Source organism: Pagrus pagrus (genome assembly GCF_965226575.1).
Source record: "Pagrus pagrus genome assembly, chromosome: 11".
In the NCBI taxonomy this organism is placed as follows: domain Eukaryota; kingdom Metazoa; phylum Chordata; class Actinopteri; order Spariformes; family Sparidae; genus Pagrus; species Pagrus pagrus.
This window is the reverse complement of record NC_140195.1, coordinates 2,114,263-2,135,982: the sequence shown is the minus strand read 5'-3', so window position 1 is coordinate 2,135,982 and position 21,720 is coordinate 2,114,263. Positions and strand designations below refer to the sequence as shown.

At 40.0% G+C, this 21,720-nt stretch overlaps 2 protein-coding genes across 8 annotated transcripts in view; both read left to right on the top strand.

Moving 5' to 3' along the window:
- Positions 1-21,720, top strand: part of LOC311264645 (galactose-specific lectin nattectin-like) — a 54,525-nt gene that overhangs the window by 27,549 nt on the left and 5,256 nt on the right. For 2 of the 7 annotated variants that reach the window (XM_084365672.1, XM_084365671.1), the window contains exons 3-6: positions 6,052-6,131; positions 6,278-6,418; positions 6,505-6,619; positions 6,816-7,221. In XM_084365672.1, the coding sequence (XP_084221798.1) occupies positions 6,052-6,131; positions 6,278-6,418; positions 6,505-6,619; positions 6,816-6,880 (401 nt within the window). In that variant the 3' untranslated portion in view covers positions 6,881-7,221. Of the gene's footprint in view, positions 1-1,304; positions 3,479-4,535; positions 4,595-4,831; positions 4,848-6,051; positions 6,132-6,277; positions 6,419-6,504; positions 6,620-6,815; positions 7,222-8,595; positions 8,735-21,720 lie in introns of those variants that run through there. The other 5 variants (XM_084365673.1, XM_084365676.1, XM_084365675.1 and 2 more) reach the window with 5 other exon arrangements.
- Positions 11,439-17,120, top strand: LOC311264646 (ladderlectin-like). Its single transcript, XM_084365678.1, has 8 exons — positions 11,439-11,547; positions 12,432-13,361; positions 14,420-14,478; positions 14,716-14,731; positions 15,940-16,019; positions 16,189-16,323; positions 16,409-16,520; positions 16,715-17,120. Exons 3-8 carry the CDS (start codon positions 14,422-14,424, stop codon positions 16,777-16,779), a joined length of 465 nt encoding a protein of 154 aa, XP_084221804.1. The 5' UTR covers positions 11,439-11,547; positions 12,432-13,361; positions 14,420-14,421; the 3' UTR covers positions 16,780-17,120.

Genomic DNA, 21,720 nt, shown 5'->3' with positions numbered 1-21,720 from the left:
GCAAGTGATGTCATCCACCACCCCAGTTTTCCCATCTGGGGGGTGTTTAGGATGTAACAGCAGAGATCTTGGCTGCATCTTCTGACTGTCCTGTCTGTGAACAGTCCCTGTTGGGTTAGTAGTGTCAGTTCTGGTCTTGAATCTCAGTGGAGGATTCCCATCGTGTGTCATCCACAGAAGAAGACCATGGGATACGACCAAAAGCTTCGGCAGCGGCTAAATAAGTTATCTTACACCACGATCATTAACAAATGCTCAATATCACATTATGTCTTTTTAATGCACAGTAGGCTTGCACCCCTCTACATCAGGCCGATTCAACTTCTTTTGTAGAAGGGTCAGATTTGAAATAAGTGACGTGCTAATGGGCCGGACTTTTACATTACCTATATCTGCCCTTTACAACTTGTAGTTTAAATGTGTTAAAACAATGTACTCATAGTTTTCAGAATTGAAAGAGAAATTATGTGTACAAAAGAACAGAAGAAGAAAAAACAATTCACCTTTTTAATCTTAGATGTAGGTTGTCAGCTTGATTTTTGTGGTTGTACAGTTGTGAAACGTTTTACATACACTTGTAAATAACATGTATATCATGGCAGTCAGGTGAGGCAGTTCAGAGGAGAAAGTAAATGCAAAGCGCTGAAAGAGAAATTTGCTACTGCAGAGTAAAAGTGCAGAGGTGATGACTTGCACACGAGGAAATGCAAAATGATTGATGTTGAAGAAATGCAGCTCGGGGCAGGTGAGAGGAATTAGCACACAACAACCGTTGTCGTGTTTGTTGTGTGGAAACACTTTAGCGTCAGTCCACATGCTACAGGACAAAATGAAGCTCCTGACAGGTGTCCTGCCTTTGAAAGCATTCAGGTTGGATAGGTCTGCTCGACATGATGCATTTGATTTCATTGCTTTTTAAGTTGTTTTACTCATTTAGGCACTATCATCAGAATGGAAGTGTATTGTTCACTTTTTGACAGTTTATACAGTTTTTGTACTTGAGCAGTGTATTTGCACACGCGACGGGTCGGACTCCTGTACCACAGTGTGCTCTGAAAAAGCCTCTACATACTTCATTCTTTAATACTTTATTGTAAGGGTGCAAACATCTTAATTAATAACAAAATAATATTAACAATGAAGATGATAAAAATCTAAAATAATGACAGTGTTGCTTGTGGACCTGTAGGGGCGCTGTTGCGCCCGGCTGGTTGTTCTCTCCCTCCCTCTGCCTTTCTTCTCTCTCTCTCTCCCTCTGTTGCTCTCTGGCGCCCTCCCTTCCTTTGTCTGTGTTTGTCTTCCAGGAAGACACACCTGCCCAGGTGTGTTGCAATCACCTGATGACAGCATTTGAGGAGCACTGAGGGGAAAGCTCACTCTCTCTGGAGCCGCTGCCCAGCTCACATCAGAAGGGGGATATTCTTCCCTTCTTCTCTTTGTTGTCTTTTCCCCAGCAGGTTGGGGTTTTGTTTTGTTAGTTTGTTTTTAGTTTGGGTTGGAGATCACCGCTAGTCCAGTTTTCAGTTTTCTTTGGTTCATTTAGGGCTAGATGACTTTATCCTTTCCCTTTTTGATAGTTTAGAGGGGATAGCTGGGTGCGACGGCCCACTGCGTGGCTGGCTCAGTGATTTCCCCTTCTTTTGTTGGTTTCAGCCTCTTTTGGTGGGTACTTTGCTTGAGCTACAGTGATTGATTTAAAATCAACTTTTGTTCAACTGTTCATTTGGTGTCTGAGCGTCCTTTTACATATGTTGCACCCTCTCTGCGAGCCTTTAGGTTCGAGGGTCCGTAACAGACAGGAAATTAGAAAAATAACATAAGTTAGGATAGTGGTGCATGTACCTACTGTGTATACGAACATATGAAGCATTCATTACCTTCACATATATTTATTTATATACATGCCATCTGCACATGCCTACACACAAACACAAGAAGAAAAAGTGACCCAAACTCCTCTCGACTGAATGCTTCAGTATCATTAAACTGTGTCCCACATCTGTTTATTCCATCTCATCAAATATTCCATATTTGAAACAGGCGTATATTGTTGGCAGTTACTGGAAATACGTCACACATGTAGGCATTTGACTCGTTTCAGATACCGGGACTGAACTGCAGATCAAATATGGCTTTAAGAGATAAGGGAGGACAGTATGCCAACAGCTTTGACAGCTTGGAATGAATCCACGACAGAAGACTCGTGATGTTTGTTTTAGATTTGTTTTCAGGTACATTTTCTCTGGTATAGTGATGTGTCAACAGCCAGTAGTCCTGCATGAGCAGATCTAGCTCCTGTTTTGTTTGACTATGTTTTACATTTTCATGCTCTCGTTCATATGTGTTTGCAGAAGCATGTGATCTACTGCAATGATGACAGTTAAGGTTCAGTCAGCTAGATTACAGGCTCAGACGTGGCAGTGTAACACACAGTGCTGAAACTGTCTTATTAAGTTACAATGTTCACTGTATAAAAAACATTAACGTTTTCTGATTCCAGCGTCTTAAAAGTAAATATTTTATATTTATTTTTTATTCCGTAGATGCATGTTTGGATGATTCTGCATAACGACAGCAGATTCAATGATGACAAGCCGGAAGAATGACATTTGAAAGTAGTTTTATGCCCACGCTGGTGATCGCTCTGGCTGGAGGTGTTTTGTTTTCAGGTTTTCCATATATACGTATGTCCCGATGTTGTGAACCCAACATCTTAGGAACACCTCGAGGGAATTTCCCCACAGTTGGAAGAAACGTCAGCTTGGACTCAAGGATGGACTGATTTGACTTTAGTGGTCAAATGTTTCTGATCACATACAAGGATTACAACTGTTGTTTTTTTTGTCTTAATGAATGAATCTTGGTTTTGCTGATATTAGTTTTCAGGTGATTGTTGTTGCACCAGCTCTCTATCAGTCCTGTAAAAATGGCCTCCAAGTGTAGCCGGCATGTGTCTGACTGGAAGTTATTCCCTGGAATCATACAGGTCAATACTGCTACTTCCTGTTGCGTGGAGGCAAACAAACGCAAGGCGGTAATTAAAGTTTTAGTTTGTGAAGATCACATTACCAGAAAGAGGAGACAGTTTGTCTTTGGGGAGGAAACTTTATTTATTTTGTGCACCAATATATTGATACTAGAATCAAATTTCATATGAAACGCCCCTATGTGTAACTGTAGAAGGTGTACTGCAACAGATAACACTATTGCTTTGAAGCCTTATCATTTGGAGCTGATGTCTCAAGTAACCAGAATGTTTGTTTAAAATTGTTTAAGGAACAGTTCAAAATTTACTCAAGGCTGTGGCAATAGGTAAAACAATATTCACTAAAACAACAGACAGTCTTGTGGTCAGTGGATGACGAGCAAGATGAGGAAACAAGCACCCAGAAAAACTATATAAAGGCTGTGTTCCCTTTGCCAAGACATCCTTCAACCTGCTACTGCACGAGCAACTGAATCTGATCATCATAAGGCGGTAAGGTTTTAACTTTGTCTTTCATCACAGCACCAGCTTCACAGAAAAGACTCTGCTTCTACTGTTGATTACTGCAGTTACCCAGTGCTGATTTACAGTTATTCATAGAAAAACAAAATATATCAGCTGATTGCATTGTGTCCACTTAATGAGGCAATGTCTTTTTAGGGTGTAGTTGTTTACAGTGCTGCCTTCCCTTCCAAAAAATACGTTTATTTGAGTGTGCTATTTATATTTTCAGTTTATTTTTCATGCACTTTTCAGAGATAAACATGACAAAACTATACAGAAGTATACACGGTTTATACTGACAGGTGTATAGAAGAGTTTAAGAATATTTGGATCATACATATTACTTAATATTTTGCTCAAGAATCAACTGTGTTTTACTGTATCCATTTATTTTTATAAATAAGAATAAAATGAAATTATACCTAAATAAAAACCCTGTGGTACTTTAAAGTACAAAATACTATATACAAATATTTACGGGGCACTTTGTAGTTTTGGAGAAGAAATTAAAACTCAGAATTATAAAATTTAATATATTAATGTTGAAGTAATAATACAATCTCAGAAATATATATTTTTTCCATCAGTGAATAAACAAGCTGTTCTCAGAGGAAAATAAGGTCCCAGAACACTGTTTGAAGCTAGAGAGGTGGCAGGGTCCGCCACATATAAACAAAGTAAAACAGTATAAACTGTGTCGTCCTTTAAGGTCAGTTTGTTTATTTAGTTTATTCAGTCATAAAAACAAAGACTTTGATTATTTAGTTTCTTCAGGCAGAAAAAAAATCAGCCAATGAAGATCTTTCTCTGCTGATTTAAAATTCTTCACCAAAACTACAGAATGCTCCTTTAACCTATGTTGACAGAGCTCATTTCAAGAAAACAAGTATACCTGCAGTATAAAGTAGAACCTGTAGTTTAATGAGTGTGTACTTTATAGTGTACTGTCACAAACTGAAGTACATAACCAGTACCTGTAAGTTACTGTAGTTTTGATTGTCAGTTGATATCTGAACAACCTAACTTCTTTCATATATCTTTCTAGAGATGGCATCAGCTCTTCCTCTCATTGTGCTCCTCTGTTTGACCGTTGGACTGTTGAACGTAAGTGATGATGCATCTTACAAGAGATTTTAAATCATTTGTTTTATTCATAAGACCTACATTAAACCCTTTCTACTTTTCTGACATTATCATTTCATCCTCAGCAGTATGAAATTCTGACTTTATGTCCCTTCTTCACAATAATAATCAGTCTTCTTCGTCTACCTCTACTTCCTAATTTAACTACAACAACTTCCTTCCAAGCTGATTTAATGAATGTCTTGTTCATGTTCACAGGTGTCTACTGCCGAAGGTAGGTAGCTGCAACCTTCAACTGTGTCCAGTGGCAGAAGTTCATCCAGAACACATTACATCATCTGGTTTGCTCGAGTCATTGCACAGAGCAGTTCACCAACACACCACCACCTCCTCTGATCAATGCACAAAATGCTGTTGTCACTCTGTGATGGAGCGATAAAATAACACAGTGTCATCAGACTGTTTATATGAACCTCTGACACAAATGATTTCACGTCAGCCCAAGTGATTACAGCATCTTTCAAGTTATTCTGATGTTGTGGGAGGGTGTTAAAGTTTATTTCTTTTAAAGGGGAGACACTGCAGGAGAAGCCATCATATATTCATACATTAATCCATAACATGTCTTCTTTCAGACTCAAGAAAACAACTAAAATACACATTTATGGGTCTATTTTAGTCCAGATTTCTGTTCTACACATTTAAATGCAAATTATCACATGTTTAATAGATAGTTCCTCATTGGCTATATCATTTCAGAAAACTTGTAATACAACAAAAGAAGTTTTATGGTGATATTTATTAGTTAAATAATTCCACCCATTCACCCAAAGTGTCATTATTTATTTCTGAAGTTGTACAATAGTTTTATTATTTGCATATTTAAGTGTACAATTTCTGAAAACTGAAATAATTGACTTAAAGGTGCAATATGTAAGAATTGTTCACTTGTTTAATTTATACTCAAAACAAATACAGGCAGCATATAACCAGAGTTACTGCTAACTGCTGCTAGCTGTATTCTGTTACATGCATGATTGTAGCTCCTGTTACCGTGTTAGCTAAGTTAGCCGTGAAGCTAGCCAGACAACCAGGGAATGTTGGTGTTTACACTGCTTGCACAGGAGCTTCAGATTGCTGGGAGAAAGAGGTTTTCAGGCCCAGTGCTAGCTGCTTTGCATGCTAACTTCTGCAGCTCTGTCTAACAGAATACGTAGACATAGTTGACATAACATCAACATTATTTCACCTTCTGTTAATAACTTTAGTTAATATTTGAATGGTTTAAAACAATAATTCTGACATATTTCAACGTTAATGAAGTAACCTGGGGAAGTTTCATGGTGACGTCTGTTAGTTAAATTATTTACGTATTCACCTGTAGTGTCTTGGCAGCCCCAGTGAATATGATGTAACACTTCTGACTCAGATTACAGCATCATCCTGTCAGTCTGTCTAACATGAAAACTGTGTTGCAGCCTGTCCTAGTGGTTGGTCTCTGTGTGGCTCGCGCTGTTTCATCGTTCAAGCCAGCAGACTGTCGATGGCTGATGCAGAGGTGCGTAGTTAATCGCTCTTTATTGGCCTTCAGGTAGTCGATGATCACGTTTTAGCTTTTCAGAACCTGTTTGTGTTTCTCTCCTCTATTATTCTTTTTGCGTACATGCTCTCACATGTTCCATATGTATTTTGTCATTTTATCAGAGCAACTGCATTCGTCTTGGTGGGAACCTGGCCTCAATCCACAGCTACAGTGATGACGTCTTCATTAGGCGACTGATTAGACAAGCCTGTGGCTCTAATGTGCCTGCCTGGATTGGGCTCTTTCAATGGGCTATAATTCAGGTGAGTCCTTTTTACACTTGTAGACTACAGACAAATCTGTAACCTGAAATCAATGCAGCTGTTCAGCAATCAGCTTTCTCTTCCAGAATGGAAAGTGGCTGTGGACTGATGGGTCGAAGGTTGACACCACTTGCTGGGCAAGTGGTCAGCCCAACAACCACGGTGGAAACCAACACTGTGCCCATAACAACGTCTACGGAGGTACGAATATTATTTCTGAACTTCCTAATGGTATTTTTTATTGAGAAGAAACATGGATAAAAATTGTGTGTATATGTTTTTCTTTATTTTTCTGCAGAACAAGCGTTATATTTAAATACACTCTGATCAGTTCGACAAGTCATTAACTGCAAAGACGTTTGTGCTCTTGTACTCAGCGACTCTTTTCCTTTTACAGGGCCCTACTGGAAAGTTGTTGCATGTACCACAGTGTTGCCTTCTGTTTGTGTGAGGAGACACTGATGCCTCCATCCTCCATCTGCCCTCACGTGTACCGAGATGATACCACTCCCACCATGACGACGTTACTTTGCCTTCGATGTTACACTTAAATAGTAGCAAACTTTCTCTGATGATTCACTTTTCATTTAATGTTTCAAATCAAAATTCCACCAAATCAGTAAATGGCAGCGTAGGAAATTGCCTCACTAAACTATGATTTAAAAACTTGCTCTCAAATGAGACAAAATGATTTTTCTTGTGATTTTTCTCATTTACTGTCATATATTCACTTTCTTTAATCTCAATCACAATCACTACAAAAAACAAAAATACACTGAAATAAAAATAATCTTTAAGCATAATGTGTTTCTGTAATGTTGTTTGTGTGTGTGTGTGTGTGTCAGACAAATAACATAATTTTGTGCTCAAAGTCACTAAATTTAAGCTGTTGCTAACATGGAATAATATATTCAGCAGATAATTGTCTAGTGGCAGTAAATGTACAGTGCAGGTTGCAGTTTGACCATGATTAAACTCTGCAGTTCCTCAATACACAAGAAGAACTTCAGTTTGAGTGACAGCTAGCACTATCCCTGCTAATATTCATGCTGCTTGTCTGTGCCAATATCAATGCTGTTGCTAATCCATGCTAGTGATGTTGACGTAGCCATCAGGGCTGTCTGGTTATGATGGTGGTGACTATTTATGACTACTGAGCACGCCCCCATTCTCTGTTTGAGGAAGAGCGTCACCTTCAGACAGGAATAAAAACTGACTGGAGGGGGCTTTAAGTGAAAGTATGAATACCACACTGTGAGTATATTCAACTACAAGTAAAAGTACTGCATCCAAAACGTACTGTTTACAGTATTATCATTAAAATCCACTTCAGCTGTTACCATTCCTGGAAATGGATGTAATACTATCTTAAAACGTCTGTTCCCGTCCAGCCCAACGTTAATTCAAAGCTGTTGTTGAACAATTTGGAGTACAGACATGGTTTTGGCCTCTTTTGAAAGGTTATAACCTGATTTTTGTTTTACCCCCAAGCTGTCAGAAGCTCTGTAAGTGCTTCTGTCATTGATCTATAGGAGTCCGAACACACTGAATCATAAAAACAGCCTGTTTTCAGTTTGTGATGATCATCAGCTCATCTAGAGGGTTTTTAAAGAGTTTCTTTAGCTTCATAAGAGGAGAAGTTTCTGGACTCATCAAGGATCACTTCATCCCTCAGTTTATCACAAACATACAAAATCAGCACATCTGTAGATGCATGTTTTTACTGGACAGGAGGGGGATGTAATATTGTAACCTGAGAAGTAACTCAGCTGCCAGACAAATGTAGTGAATAAAAAGTACTGTTGATGAAGGTTCTCAGTCATCCAGGTCATGGTGAATCTAAGTGCTGATACGACTCAATGCTAAAGCTTTCTAACCACAACCAACAGTACATTTGGTGTTGGACGACCTAAATAAACCAATCAATCCATGTGGAGGCATACAGAGACTTTCTACAGGAACCTAGCTGAATATTTCCCACTGACATTTATTTTCTTGATCATATGTAGGATCAGAGCTCTGTGGGTTGGATAAAGGAAGTTGCAGCGTACCAAAAATGTTCTTTTAATTTTTGTATTTTATGACAAAAACAAGTCCATCGTCAAAGATCATAGTTTCTTATATCCACTGAATACTGTCACTCTTTCAGTCTTACTTTTTGATTTCACTCTCTGTAGCAGAGGGCGGTGTGATCGGTGTGCAGGCAGCTCTGTATGGACGTGCAGACAGAGAGACCTGCAGTGAGGGAAGACCTCCGCAACAGCTCACCAATACAAAGTGCTCTCAGCAGGACACTGTGGACGTCCTCAGGAGGAGGTAGGCACAGTAAAGTCCAAAATGTCCTCATGTGCATCTTTGATTAAAGCAACATTATGTTGTACTTTGTTCCATTTGGCGCAACACACCTTTCATAAAAACAAATACCAGGTGATTGTAACAGTTTTTCAGATGAAATGTTTCCTTACTTGCTAACTACAAACAACAGTCAGCATGTAGCAACAATGCTGCGTCTTGAAGTGAACATGGATGTTTTTTCCCACGCCGCAGTCAAAGGTTTCACGAGCGCCACACACAACTCAGAATAGCAACAGCATGTCGAGCTAACGTAACCTGAACCAGAGACCATAACATCTGACTTTAACATGCTACTGGCTGATTATCTTTCCATTTGGGCTTTTATTCAGTGAAGCTGCACAAATGACTGAAAGCCGGTCTGAGACTCGTGTCTCTTGCTGGGTTGCTCTCTTTCTCTCTAAGTCTCCTCAGACATTGTCCTCTTTGGTCTCTTCACCTCTGTCATGATGTCTGTGGAGGCTGCTGAGCCTGGTTATGTTGCCCACTCTACGGAGGGTTGACCCAATGTAAACACTTGACATGAAGACCGGACTAGTAATACAGAATTTTAGCACTAGGTGGCGTACGTGGCTCAGCCTCTTCTGAGAGGAACTTACTGAGTGCAGTGGCACCACAATCTGTGTCAGGCATGTTCAATCTGAAAACTGTGAAATCTTTGAGGTACATTTTCTCTGGTTAGGTGGGGGTGTCAGAGGTGTGACCCACTCAGTAGTCGTGCACTGATGAGAGCAGCTCTCGCCCCTTTTTTGGGTGAAACCAGCCCCTTGAATCTGACTGGCAGTAAATGGCTATTAGGAGCCACAATCTGATGGCCAGTCAGGCAAACAGTGATGTTATGTTGTTGTTGATCTACAATCTGCGTCACTATACAGTATAGAAAAAATGTAAATAAAAACGAAAAACAAATTCTTATTCTAAAAATAGAGCTTTGTATTGTCCTCTTCACATTTTTGTTTTTGTCAGATTAATATGGTTGTATCTGTATCTGCCACAACAAACAGATAATTATCTATTTAAAAAATAGATTCATGTTATCGGCCTTCTTCACATGGTCCTTTCCTTTTCACTGATGTAGTGTCCCTCACAGCCGTGGCAAGTGATGTCATCCACCATCCCAGTTTTCCCATCTGGGGGGTGTTTAGGATGTAACAGCAGAGATCTTGGCTGCATCTTCTGACTGTCCTGTCTGTGAACAGTCCCTGTTGGGTTAGTAGTGTCAGTTCTGGTCTTGAATCTCAGTGGAGGATTCCCATCGTGTGTCATCCACAGAAGAAGACCATGGGATACGACCAAAAGCTTCGGCAGCGGCTAAATAAGTTATCTTACACCACGATCATTAACAAATGCTCAATATCACATTATGTCTTTTTAATGTACAGTAGGCTTGCACCCCTCTACATCAGGCTGATTCAACTTCTTTTGTAGAAGGGTCAGATTTGAAATAAGTGACTTGCTATGGGCCGGACTTTTACATTACCTATATCTGCCCTTTACAACTTGTAGTTTAAATGTGTTAAAACAATGTACTCATAGTTTTCAGAATTGAAAGAGAAATTATGTGTACAAAAGAACAGAAGAAGAAAAAACAATTCACCTTTTTAATCTTAGACGTAGGTTGTCAGCTTGATTTTTGTGGTTGTACAGTTGTCAAACGTTTTACATACACTTGTAAATAACATGTATATCATGGCAGTCAGGTGAGGCAGTTCAGAGGAGAAAGTAAATGCAAAGCGCTGAAAGAGAAATTTGCTACTGCAGAGTAAAAGTGCAGAGGTGATGACTTGCACACGAGGAAATGCAAAATGATTGATGTTGAAGAAATGCAGCTCGGGGCAGGTGAGAGGAATTAGCACACAACAACCGTTGTCATGTTTGTTGTGTGGAAACACTTTAGCGTCAGTCAACATGCTACAGGACAAAATGAAGCTCCTGACAGGTGTCCTGCCTTTGAAAGCATTCCGGTTGGATAGGTCTGCTCTACATGATGCATTTGATTTCATTGCTTTTTAAGTTGTTTTACTCATTTAGGCACTATCATCAGAATGGACTTGTATTGTTCACTTTTTGACAGTTTATACAGTTTTTGTACTTGAGCAGTGTATTTGCACAAGCGACGGGTCGGACTCCTGTACCACAGTGTGCTCTGAAAAAGCCTCTACATGCTTCATTCTTTAATACTTTATTGTAAGGGTGCAAAAATCTTAATTAATAACAAAATAATATTAACAATGAAGATGATAAAAATCTAAAATAATGACAGTGTTGCTTGTGGGCCTGTAGGGGCGCTGTCGCGCCCGGCTGGTTGTTCTCTCTCTTCCTCTGCCTTTCTTCTCTCTCTCTCTCCCTCTGTTGCTCTCTGGCGCCCTCCCTTCCTTTGTCTGTGTTTGTCTTCCAGGAAGACACACCTGCCCAGGTGTGTTGCAATCACCTGATGACAGCATTTGAGGAGCACTGAGGGGAAAGCTCACTCTCTCTGGAGTCGCTGCCCAGCTCACATCAGAAGGGGGATATTCTTCCCTTCTTCTCTTTGTTGTCTTTTCCCCAGCAGGTTGTTTCAGTGCTGGGGTTTTGTTTTGTTAGTTTGTTTTTAGTTTGGGTTGGAGATCACCGCTAGTCCAGTTTTCACTTTTCTTTGGTTCATTTAAGGTTAGATTACTTTCTTTCCCTTTTTGATAGTTTAGAGGGGATAGCTGGGTGCGACGGCCCACTGCGTGGCTGGCTCAGTGACTTCCCCTTCTTTTGTTGGTTTCAGCTGGGATCTCCATCCTCTTTTGGTGGGTACTTTGCTTGAGCTACAGTGATTGATTTAAAATCAACTTTTGTTCAACTGTTCATTTGGTGTCTGAGCGTCCTTTTAAATATGTCGCACCCTCTCTGCGAGCCTTTAGGTTCGAGGGTCCGTAACAGACAGGAAATGAGGAAAAATAACAGGTTAGTATGGTGGTGCACATACCTACTGTATATATGAACATATGAAGCATTCATTACCTTCACATATATTTATTTATATACATGCCATCTGCACATGCCTACACACAAACACAAGAAGAAAAAGTGACCCAAACTCCTCTCGACTGAATGCTTCAGTATCATTAAACTGTGTTCCACATCTGTTTATTCCATCTCATCAAATATTCCATATTTGAAACAGGCGTATATTGTTGGCAGTTACTGGAAATACGTCACACATGTAGGCATTTGACTCGTTTCAGATACCACGACTGAACTGCAGATTAAATATGGCTTTAAGAGATAAGGGAGGACAGTATGCCAACAGCTTTGACTGCTTGGAATGAATCCACGACAGAAGACTCGTGATGTTTGTATTAGATTTGTTTTCAGGTACATTTTCTCTGGTATAGTGGATGTGTCAACAGCCAGTAGTCCTGCATGAGCAGATCTAGCTCCTGTTGTTTTTGACTATATTTGACATTTTCATGCTCTCGTTCATATGATGTGTTTGCAGAAGCATGTGATCTACTGCAATGATGACAGTTAAGGTTCAGTCGGCTAGATTACAGGCTCAGACGTGGCAGTGTAACACACAGTGCTGAAACTGTCTTATTGAGTTACCATGTTCACTGTATAAAAAACATCAACGTTTTCTGATTCCAGCGTCTTAAAAGTAAATATTTTATATATATTTTTTATTCCGTAGATGCATGTTTGGATGATTCTGCATAACGACAGCAGATTCAATGATGACAAGCCGGAAGAATGACATTTGAAAGTAGTTTTATGCCCGCGCTGGTGATCGCTCTGGCTGGAGGTGTTTTGTTTTCAGGTTTTCCATATAAACGTATGTCCCGATGTTGTGAACCCAACATCTTAGGAACACCTCGAGGGAATTTCCCCACAGTTGGAAGAAACGTCCACTTGGACTCAAGGATGGACTGATTTTGACTTTGGTGGTCAAATGTTTCTGATCACATACAAGGATTACAACTGTTGTTTTTTTTGTCTTAATGAATGAATCTTGGTTTTGCTGATATTGATTTTCAGGTGATTGTTGTTGCACCATGTGGTGAAGCTCTCTATCAGTCCTGTAAAAATGGCCTCCAAGTGTAGCCGGCATGTGTCTGACTGGAAGTTATTCTCTGGAATCATACAGGTCAATACTGCTACTTCCTGTTGCGTGGAGGCAAACAAACGCAAGGCGGTAATTATAGTTTTAGTTTGTGAAAATCACATTACCAGAACGAGGAGACAGTTTGTCCTTTGGGAGGAAACTTTATTTATTTTCTCCGCAAATATATCGATACTATTTCTTTTGAAACGCCCCTATGTGTAACTAGAAGATGTACTGCGACAGATAACACTATTGTTTTTGACACTGTATCGTTTGGAGCTGATGTCTCAAGGAACCGGATTGTTTTCATAAAATTGTTTAAGGAACAAATTTACTCAAGGCTGTGGCAATAGGTAAAACAATATTCACTAAAACAACAGACAGTCTTGTGGTCAGTGGATGACGAGCAAGATGAGGAAACAAGCACCCAGAAAAACTATATAAAGGCTGTGTTCCCTTTGCCAAGACATCCTTCAACCTGCTACTGCACGAGCAACTGAATCTGATCATCATAAGGCGGTAAGGTTTTAACTTTGTCTTTCATCACAGCACCAGCTTCACAGAAAAGACTCTGCTTCTACTGTTGATAACTGCAATTACCCAGTGCTGATTTACAGTTATTCATAGAAAAACAAAATATATCAGCTGATTGCATTGTGTCCACTTAATGAGGCAATGTCTTTTTAGGGTGTAGTTGTTTACAGTGCTGCCTTCCCTTCCAAAAAATATGTTTATTTGAGTGTGCTATTTATATTTTCAGTTTATTTTTCATGCACTTTTCAGAGATAAACATGACAAAACTATACAGAAGTATACACGGTTTATACTGACAGGTGTATAGAAGAGTTTAAGAATATTTGGATCATACATATTACTTAATATTTTGCTCAAGAATCAACTGTGTTTTACTGTATCCATTTATTTTTATAAATAAGAATAAAATGAAATTATACCTAAATAAAAACCCTGTGGTACTTTAAAGTACAAAATACTATATACAAATATTTACGGGGCACTTTGTAGTTTTGGAGAAGAAATTAAAACTCAGAATTATAAAATTTAATATATTAATGTTGAAGTAATAATACAATCTCAGAAATATATATTTTTTCCATCAGTGAATAAACAAGCTGTTCTCAGAGGAAAATAAGTTCCCAGAACACTGTTTGAAGCTAGAGAGGTGGCAGGGTCCGCCACCTATAAACAAAGTAAAACAGTATAAACTGTGTTGTCCTTTAAGGTCAGTTTGTTTATTTAGTTTATTCAGTCATGAAAACAAAGAGTTTGATTATTTAGTTTCTTCAGGCAGGAAAAAAAATCAGCCAATGAAGATCTTTCTCTGCTGATTTAAAATTCTTCACCAAAACTACAGAATGCTCCTTTAACCGATGTTGATAGCGCTCATTTCAAGAAAACAAGTATACCTGCAGTATAAAGTAGAACCTGTAGTTTAATGAGTGTGTACTTTATAGTGTACTTTCACAAACTGAAGTATATAACCAGTACCTGTAAGTTACTGTAGTTTTGATTGTCAGTTGATATCTGAACAACCTAACTTCTTTCATATATCTTTCTAGAGATGGCATCAGCTCTTCCTCTCATTGTGCTCCTCTGTTTGACCGTTGGACCGTTGAACGTAAGTGATGATGCATCTTGCAAGAGATTTTAAATCATTTGTTTTATTCATAAGACCTACATTAAACCCTTTCTACTTTTCTGACATTATCATTTCATCCTCAGCAGTATGAAATTCTGACTTTATGTCCCTTCTTCACAATAATAATCAGTCTTCTTCATCTACCTCTACTTCCTAATTTAACTACAACAACTTCCTTCCAAGCTGATTTAATGAATGTCTTGTTCATGTTCACAGGTGTCTGCTGCCGAAGGTAGGTAGCTGCAACCTTCAACTGTGTCCAGTGGCAGAAGTTCATCCAGAACACATTACATCATCTGGTTTGCTCGAGTCATTACACAGAGCAGTTCACCAACACACCACCACCTCCTCTGATCAATGCACAAAATGCTGTTGTCACTCTGTGATGGAGCGATAAAATTACACAATGTCATCAGACTGTTTATATGAACCTCTGACACAAATGATTTCACGTCAGCCCAAGTGATTACAGCATCTTTCAAGTTATTCTGATGTTGTGGGAGGGTGTTAAAGTTTATTTCTTTTAAAGGGGGGACACTGCAGGAGAAGCCATCATATATTCATACATTAATCCATAACATGTCTTCTTTCAGACTCAAGAAAACAACTAAAATACACATTTATGGGTCTATTTTAGTCCAGATTTCTGTTCTACACATTTAAATGCAAATTATCATATGCTTAATAGATAGTTCCTCATTGGCTATATCATTTCAGAAAACTTGTAACACAACAAAAGAAGTTTTATGGTGATATTTATTAGTTTAAAATAATTCCACCCATTCACCCAAAGTGTCATTATTTATTTCTGAAGTTTACAATAGTTTTTTTATTTGCATATTTAAGTCTACAATTTCTGAAAACTCTGAAATAATTGACTTAAAGGTGCAATATGTAAGAATTGTTCACCTGTTTAATTTATACTCAAAACAAATACAGGCAGCATATAACCAGAGTTACTGCTAACTGCTGCTAACTGTATTCTGTTACATGCATGATTGTAGCTCCTGTTACCGTGTTAGCTAAGTTAGCCGTGAAGCTAGCCAGACAACCAGGGAATGTTGGTGTTTACACTGCTTGCACAGGAGCTTCAGATTGCTGGGAGAAAGAGGTTTTCAGGCCCAGTGCTAGCTGCTTTGCATGCTAACTTCTGCAGCTCTGTCTAACAGAATACGTAGACATAGTTGACATAACGTCAACATTATTTCACCTTCTGTTAATAACTTTAGTTAATATTTGAATGGTTTAAAACAATAATTCTGACATATTTCAACTTTAATGTAAGTAACCTGGGGAAGTTTCATGGTGACATCTGTTAGTTAAATTATTTACGTATTCACCTGTAGTGTCTTGGCAGCCCCAGTGAATATGATGTAACACTTCTGACTCAGATTACAGCATCATCCTGTCAGTCTGTCTAACATGAAAACTGTGTTGCAGCCTGTCCTCCTGGTTGGACTCTGATTGGCTCACGCTGTTTCATCGTTCAAGCCAGCAGACTGTCGATGCTTGATGCAGAGGTGCGTAGTTAATCGCTCTTTATTGGCCTTCAGGTAGTTGATGATCACGTTTTAGCTTTTCAGAACCTGTTTGTGTTTCTCTCCTCTATTATTCTTCTCTGCGTACATGCTCTCACATGTTCAATATTGATTTTGTGTCTCTGTTTTCTTCCACCGTCTCCTCCATCAGCGCAACTGCATTCGTCTTGGTGGGAACCTGGCCTCAATCCACAACAATGAGGAACACTCCGCAATTAGGGGAATGATTAAAAAAGCCTGTGGCTCTGATGTGTGGACCTGGATTGGGCTGTTTGATGCAATTCAGGTGAGTCCTGTTTACACGTGTAGTCTACAGACAAATCATAACCTGCAATCAATGCAGCTGTTCAGCAATCAGCTTTCTCTTCCAGGACGGAAAGTGGCTGTGGACTGATGGGTCGAGGGTCGTCTTCATTCGCTGGGCTCGCAAGGAGCCCAACAACAATGGTGGCAGAGAAGACTGTACCAACATCAACTTCGAAGGTACGAATATTATTTCTGAACTTCTTAATGGTTTTTTTTATTGAGAAGAAACATGGATAAAAATTGTGTTCATGTTTTTCTTAATTTTTCTGCAGAACAAGCATTTAATTTAAATGCACTTAGATCAGTTCGACAAGTCATTAACTGCAAAGACGTTTGTGCTCTTGTACTCAGCGACTCTTTTCCTTTTACAGGGCCCTACTGGAATGATTTACCATGCACCTCAGTGTTGCCTTCTGTTTGTGTGGGGAGACAGTGATGCCTCCATCCTCCATCTGCCCTCACGTGTACCGAGATGATGCCACTTCCACCATGACGACGTTACTTTGTCTTCAATGTTACACTTAAATAGTAGCAACCTTTCTCTGATGATTCACTTTTCATTTAATGTTTCAAATCAAAATTCCACCAAATCAGTAAATGGCAGCGTAGGAAATTGCCTCACTAAACTATGATTTAAAAACTTGCTCTCAAATGAGACAAAATGATTTTTCTTGTGATTTTTCTCATTTACTGTCATATATTCACTTTCTTTAATCTCAATCACAATCACTACAAAAAACAAAAATACACTGAAATAAAAATAATCTTTAAGCATAATGTGTTTCTGTAATGTTGTTTGTGTGTGTGTGTGTGTGTGTGTGTGTGTGTGTGTGTGTGTGTGGAAGACTTGTATTTGGTGACCAGACTGTCACACTTCCTGTCAGAGAGGTGAAACTATCAGACACACTATGACAGACAAAACTCACAGCGGAGATGTAAAAAGTATTTTTAACTTAAAGCCCCCCTCCATTGTATTTTGATATTTTTATGATATTTCTGAGTCCTTTCTTGGCAGTGTTGATGAGGCAAATATTTTCAGACAAACAACATAACTTTGTTCTCAAAGTCACTAAATTTAAGCTGTTGCTAATATGGAATAATATATTCAGCAGATAATTGTCTAGTGGCAGTAAATGTACAGTGCAGGTTGCAGTTTGACCATGAATAAACTCTGCAGCTCCTCAATACACAAGAAGAACTTCAGTTTGAGTGACAGCTAGCACTATCCCTGCTAATATTCATGCTGCTTGTCCGTGCCAATATCGATGCTGTTGCTAATCCATGCTAGTGATGTTGGCGTAGCCATCAGGGCTGTCTGGTTATGATGGTGATAACTATTTATGACTACTGACCACGCCCCCATTCTCTGTTTGAGGAAGAGCGTCGACCTTCAGACAGGAATAAAAACTGACTGGAGGGGGCTTTAAGTGAAAGTGTGAATACCACACTGTGAGTATATTCAACTACAAGTAAAAGTACTGCATCCAAAACGTACTGTTTACAGTATTATCATTAAAATCCACTTCAGCTGTTACCATTCCTGGAAATGGATGTAATACTATCTTAAAACGTCTGTCCCCGTCCAGCCCAAAGTTAATTCAAAGCTGTTGTTGAACCATTTGGAGTACAGACATGGTTTTGGGCTCTTTTGAAGTTATAAACTGATTTTTGTTTTACCCCCAAGCTGTCAGAAGCTCTGTAAGTGCTTCTGTCACTGATCTATAGGAGTCCAACCACACTGAATTATTTATGTTTATCTCACCTGAATTTTTCTAACTCAACATAAGTCTGCAATATTTGCCTCTCAGTTATAGAAGAGTTGTAGTGTAAAGTCAAAATTGCCCTTAAATACAATACTTGAGTTAATGAATTTAGTTAATACAGGTTGGTTTTTGTTTATTTGTGAGTGTCTGTGTGCGTCTCCTGAGCGGTCTCAGGATGAACCAGCAGGTCTGGTGTCTGAATGTTTACATCTCTGCTTCATTCAGCTCAGATTGTATTTCCTTGACTTGATGTGGCCGTGCTCCCCTCGACACGTTTGAACCATCAACAGATATCAGATCATGTTTCTGAACAAAGGCTCCTGGTTCTTGACTTAACAACCTATGCAGCACAGTGTAAACAGTCAGAGACTGAGGAGCCTGATCGGCAAATAAGCGCTCACATGACGACTTTGCATGAAGCTGAAGGTGACGAAGATAATAGTTAATGAATATCGAGTGATTTTAGAAGCTGCACATCTGCAGTCAGACACAGAGAGAGAAACAGGGAAGAGACGAGGATGGAAAAAGTTTTTCTGAGCATCATCGCTGCATCAGGCAAGTCTTACCTATAATTTCCCCTTTCCTAATATTATTGGATGTGGCTAAAATACGTGGTTTGGTTTTTGGTATTTTGACATTTCTAACTGTTGCAACAACACAGTGATCACTGATGTCGTTTGCAAATATGGAAGCAGCTGAATACTTGTGGGGAACATTTGTTAGAATAACATCTATTGTGACTTGTTCTTGTAAAAAATAACAAAACGAACCTAAGCCACTGAGGGGCTGCTGGCTGGGTACTTGAATAATTGACGCGTCGTCTTCCGGGTCCAATGAATGAATGAATGAGTCAAAACCAGTGAGCGTCGTATGCAGTCATCCAAACATTTATTTGCTATTTGCGCTCTTAACAACAAGCGATCTTCGCCGACCTATGCAGACACTTAACTTGTAACTTGAATGCAAATCAAACAAAAGGCTTACATTGCCACAACGCATTAAAGCATGACGATGACGATGACGATGACGGTCAAAAAACTGTGTGCTTCTCCAGTCAGCAACACACCTGCTGAGTAATTACCTGTTGCTCTATTTGAAGAATTTCTGCACACCACCGTGCAGAGCACCACCTACTGTGGCTTTCGGTATTACACAGAAAATAACAAAAACACACATAAACCAAAAAATGGCTCTAACAACATCTATTAAAGATGATTTTTCTGGATTTTTTATGCTTGGCCGTGTGGGACCATCAACAATCTGGAATAAGTTAAGTGAATCACAGTAAGCCCTGAAGTCATCAGAAACTGGTTGCAACCAGTTCAAATTTAAATCTCCCAGAGCTACCAATTCCTTGGCGTTCAGATCTGAAAGGAGCTGCATTAAAGAGGGCAGAGCCCGACTATCAGCTGAAGGTGTCCTATAACAACCAACAACAGTTATAGGAATAGATTTAGAGACTTCAAGCTTCAAGGCTAAAAATTCAAATTGTTTAGCTACAGATTTTGAGAGCAGGACATTAGCTTGAAACTTATTTTTAATGTAGATTGCTACACCCCCACCTCTTTTAGGGCAATCAGTCCTAAATACATTATACCCCCTAATCATGATATCTTTATCTGAAATAGATTTGCTTAGCCATGTTTCCGATAAGACAATAACATCAGCATCTGTAGAGTGTGCCCAGTTATTCATCATGTCCATTTTAGAGACAAGACTGCGTAAATTCAAATGTAAGAAACCGAGACCAGATCTTTCTTTAAAATCTGCCGGTGTGTCAAAGCCTGTAGGGATGTCTGGGCCTGGGTTTGGCTGCACATTCCCAGACATTAACAATAATAAAATAATCAGACATTTTTGCCTAAAAGATTTCCTGTATGATGCGTTACAACTTCTCCGATCCTTATATGAGTCACGGACAACACAAGAAGCAGATGAGAAGTTTTCATATAGAGTCATGACACTGGACAGCAGAGGTGGGAATTGTGGAGTCATCAAGTCATCTCCATGCCATGTATTTGTTCTGCTCAGTCACTGAACCAGGTGCATTCACTAATTAGCTCACCTTCCTGGCTGAAGAGATGTGCTGATTGGACTCAGCTGGTTTAGTGCATGAACAGAACAAATACATGGCATGGAGATGACTTGATGACTCCACAATTCCCACCTCTGCTGGACAGACAGACCAAGTCCACAGTGGCACAGGGAAAAAAAACAAAGGCAAAGGGAATGACGTGACATTTAGTGCACAGCCAGATGTGAAACCGTAGACGGCACAGAGCTGAGTGTATCGGGGGGGCGAGGCCTCACTGATTACTGTATAACATACGACTTTATCCACTGACTCATATTTCACAGAGAAAAAGACTCAGACAGTTTCCTGACTGACAGCTTCAGCTGTTGCTCAGCTAACAGTAGTTAGCAGTAGCTCAGTTAGCCGTTCAGCTCCTCTCAGGTGACTGTGCTCTGACCGGGAGCGCCGGGCGCTGTGGGGTTTTTCCACCGTCACTCTGGGCGTTGCTGAGTCGATCCATGCAGCGCCGATTTGCATTACCAGGTTAACCACGCCTAGTAGGGCCGTAGTGTGCCGGCCCACCTCCAAGCGGGCTGCGCCGACCCGTGACGACCCCCCATCTCCCCCTCAAACAAGCCTGTGTTGTGAGACTCAGCTCATGTCTGAGCAGGAAACCTTAGAGAAAGGCCTTTTTCGTTGTTTTGTTTTTCTCAGTGGTTTTGTAGCTTCTCACTGAATCTCTGTGTGTTTGCCTCTTCCTGCTCTGTGTCCTCACTGAAGTCAGGAAACAGAGATGTGTGTTTTCCTCCTGGGCCAAAGTTGTTTGTGCTTGCCTCCTTCACTTTCACCAGCAGTAATGAAGCTGCTCGTGGGAGACTTCAGCTCGGTCTTGAGAAGCTGCAGCTTTATTTACCCACAGCTGAGGCCTTCACTGCACATTGAAGTCGCGCTACCTGCCCTCTTCTCCTGCTGCTGCACCCTGCACCAGCTCACACCCCCTCTCTCTATTTCATTTCATTGGAAATTAAACGAGTTTTCCACTCAACCAGTGGAGCTTTTTTTAGCATCTGTTTTTCCATAGCACCGAGAGGAGGAAGAGTTGGATATGCAAATCCCTGCCACACCGGGCTGACTGTGTCAGGTCCAACAGAGCGGAGCCGGGCCGGGCCGGCAACAGTTGGTTTACACCTCTGGTACAGGAGCTTTGGACTGACAGGTCAATAACAGACAACGAGTTCATATCAATGATCAGTCTGAAATAATGTCATTTCAGAGACGACTGGCTGCGTTTAGTAGCCTGATAGAAGAAATGAAGGATTGAGAGCTGCTGTTTGTTCCCTCCTCAGGGAACAACACCGCTGAATACACGGCTAACTAGCTGATGGTAGCTAAAGCTGCAGTTAGAAGTAGTTAGCGGTCTCCACAAAATATGATTCAGATCAGAATCCTGGTCGGGGCGTCTGTAAATCAGCCCGCTGAGCCTGAGACTGTCCCGCCTGGTCCTGCCCTGCTGTGCTGTGAATGGCTCTGAATCACAGCCACCTCATGCATATAACAAATCAGAAACACATAAAGAAATGTAAAAAGACAACACAGACAC

Coding starts and splice junctions, on each gene's coding strand:
- LOC311264646 (XM_084365678.1), top strand. CDS start 14,422: ATGGCATCAGCTCTTCCTCTCATTGTGCTCCTCTGTTTGACCGTTGGA. Junction 16,324..16,408: donor GGCTGTTTGATGCAATTCAG/GTGAGTCCTGTT, acceptor TTTCTCTTCCAG/GACGGAAAGTGGCTGTGGAC. Junction 16,521..16,714: donor TACCAACATCAACTTCGAAG/GTACGAATATTA, acceptor TTCCTTTTACAG/GGCCCTACTGGAATGATTTA.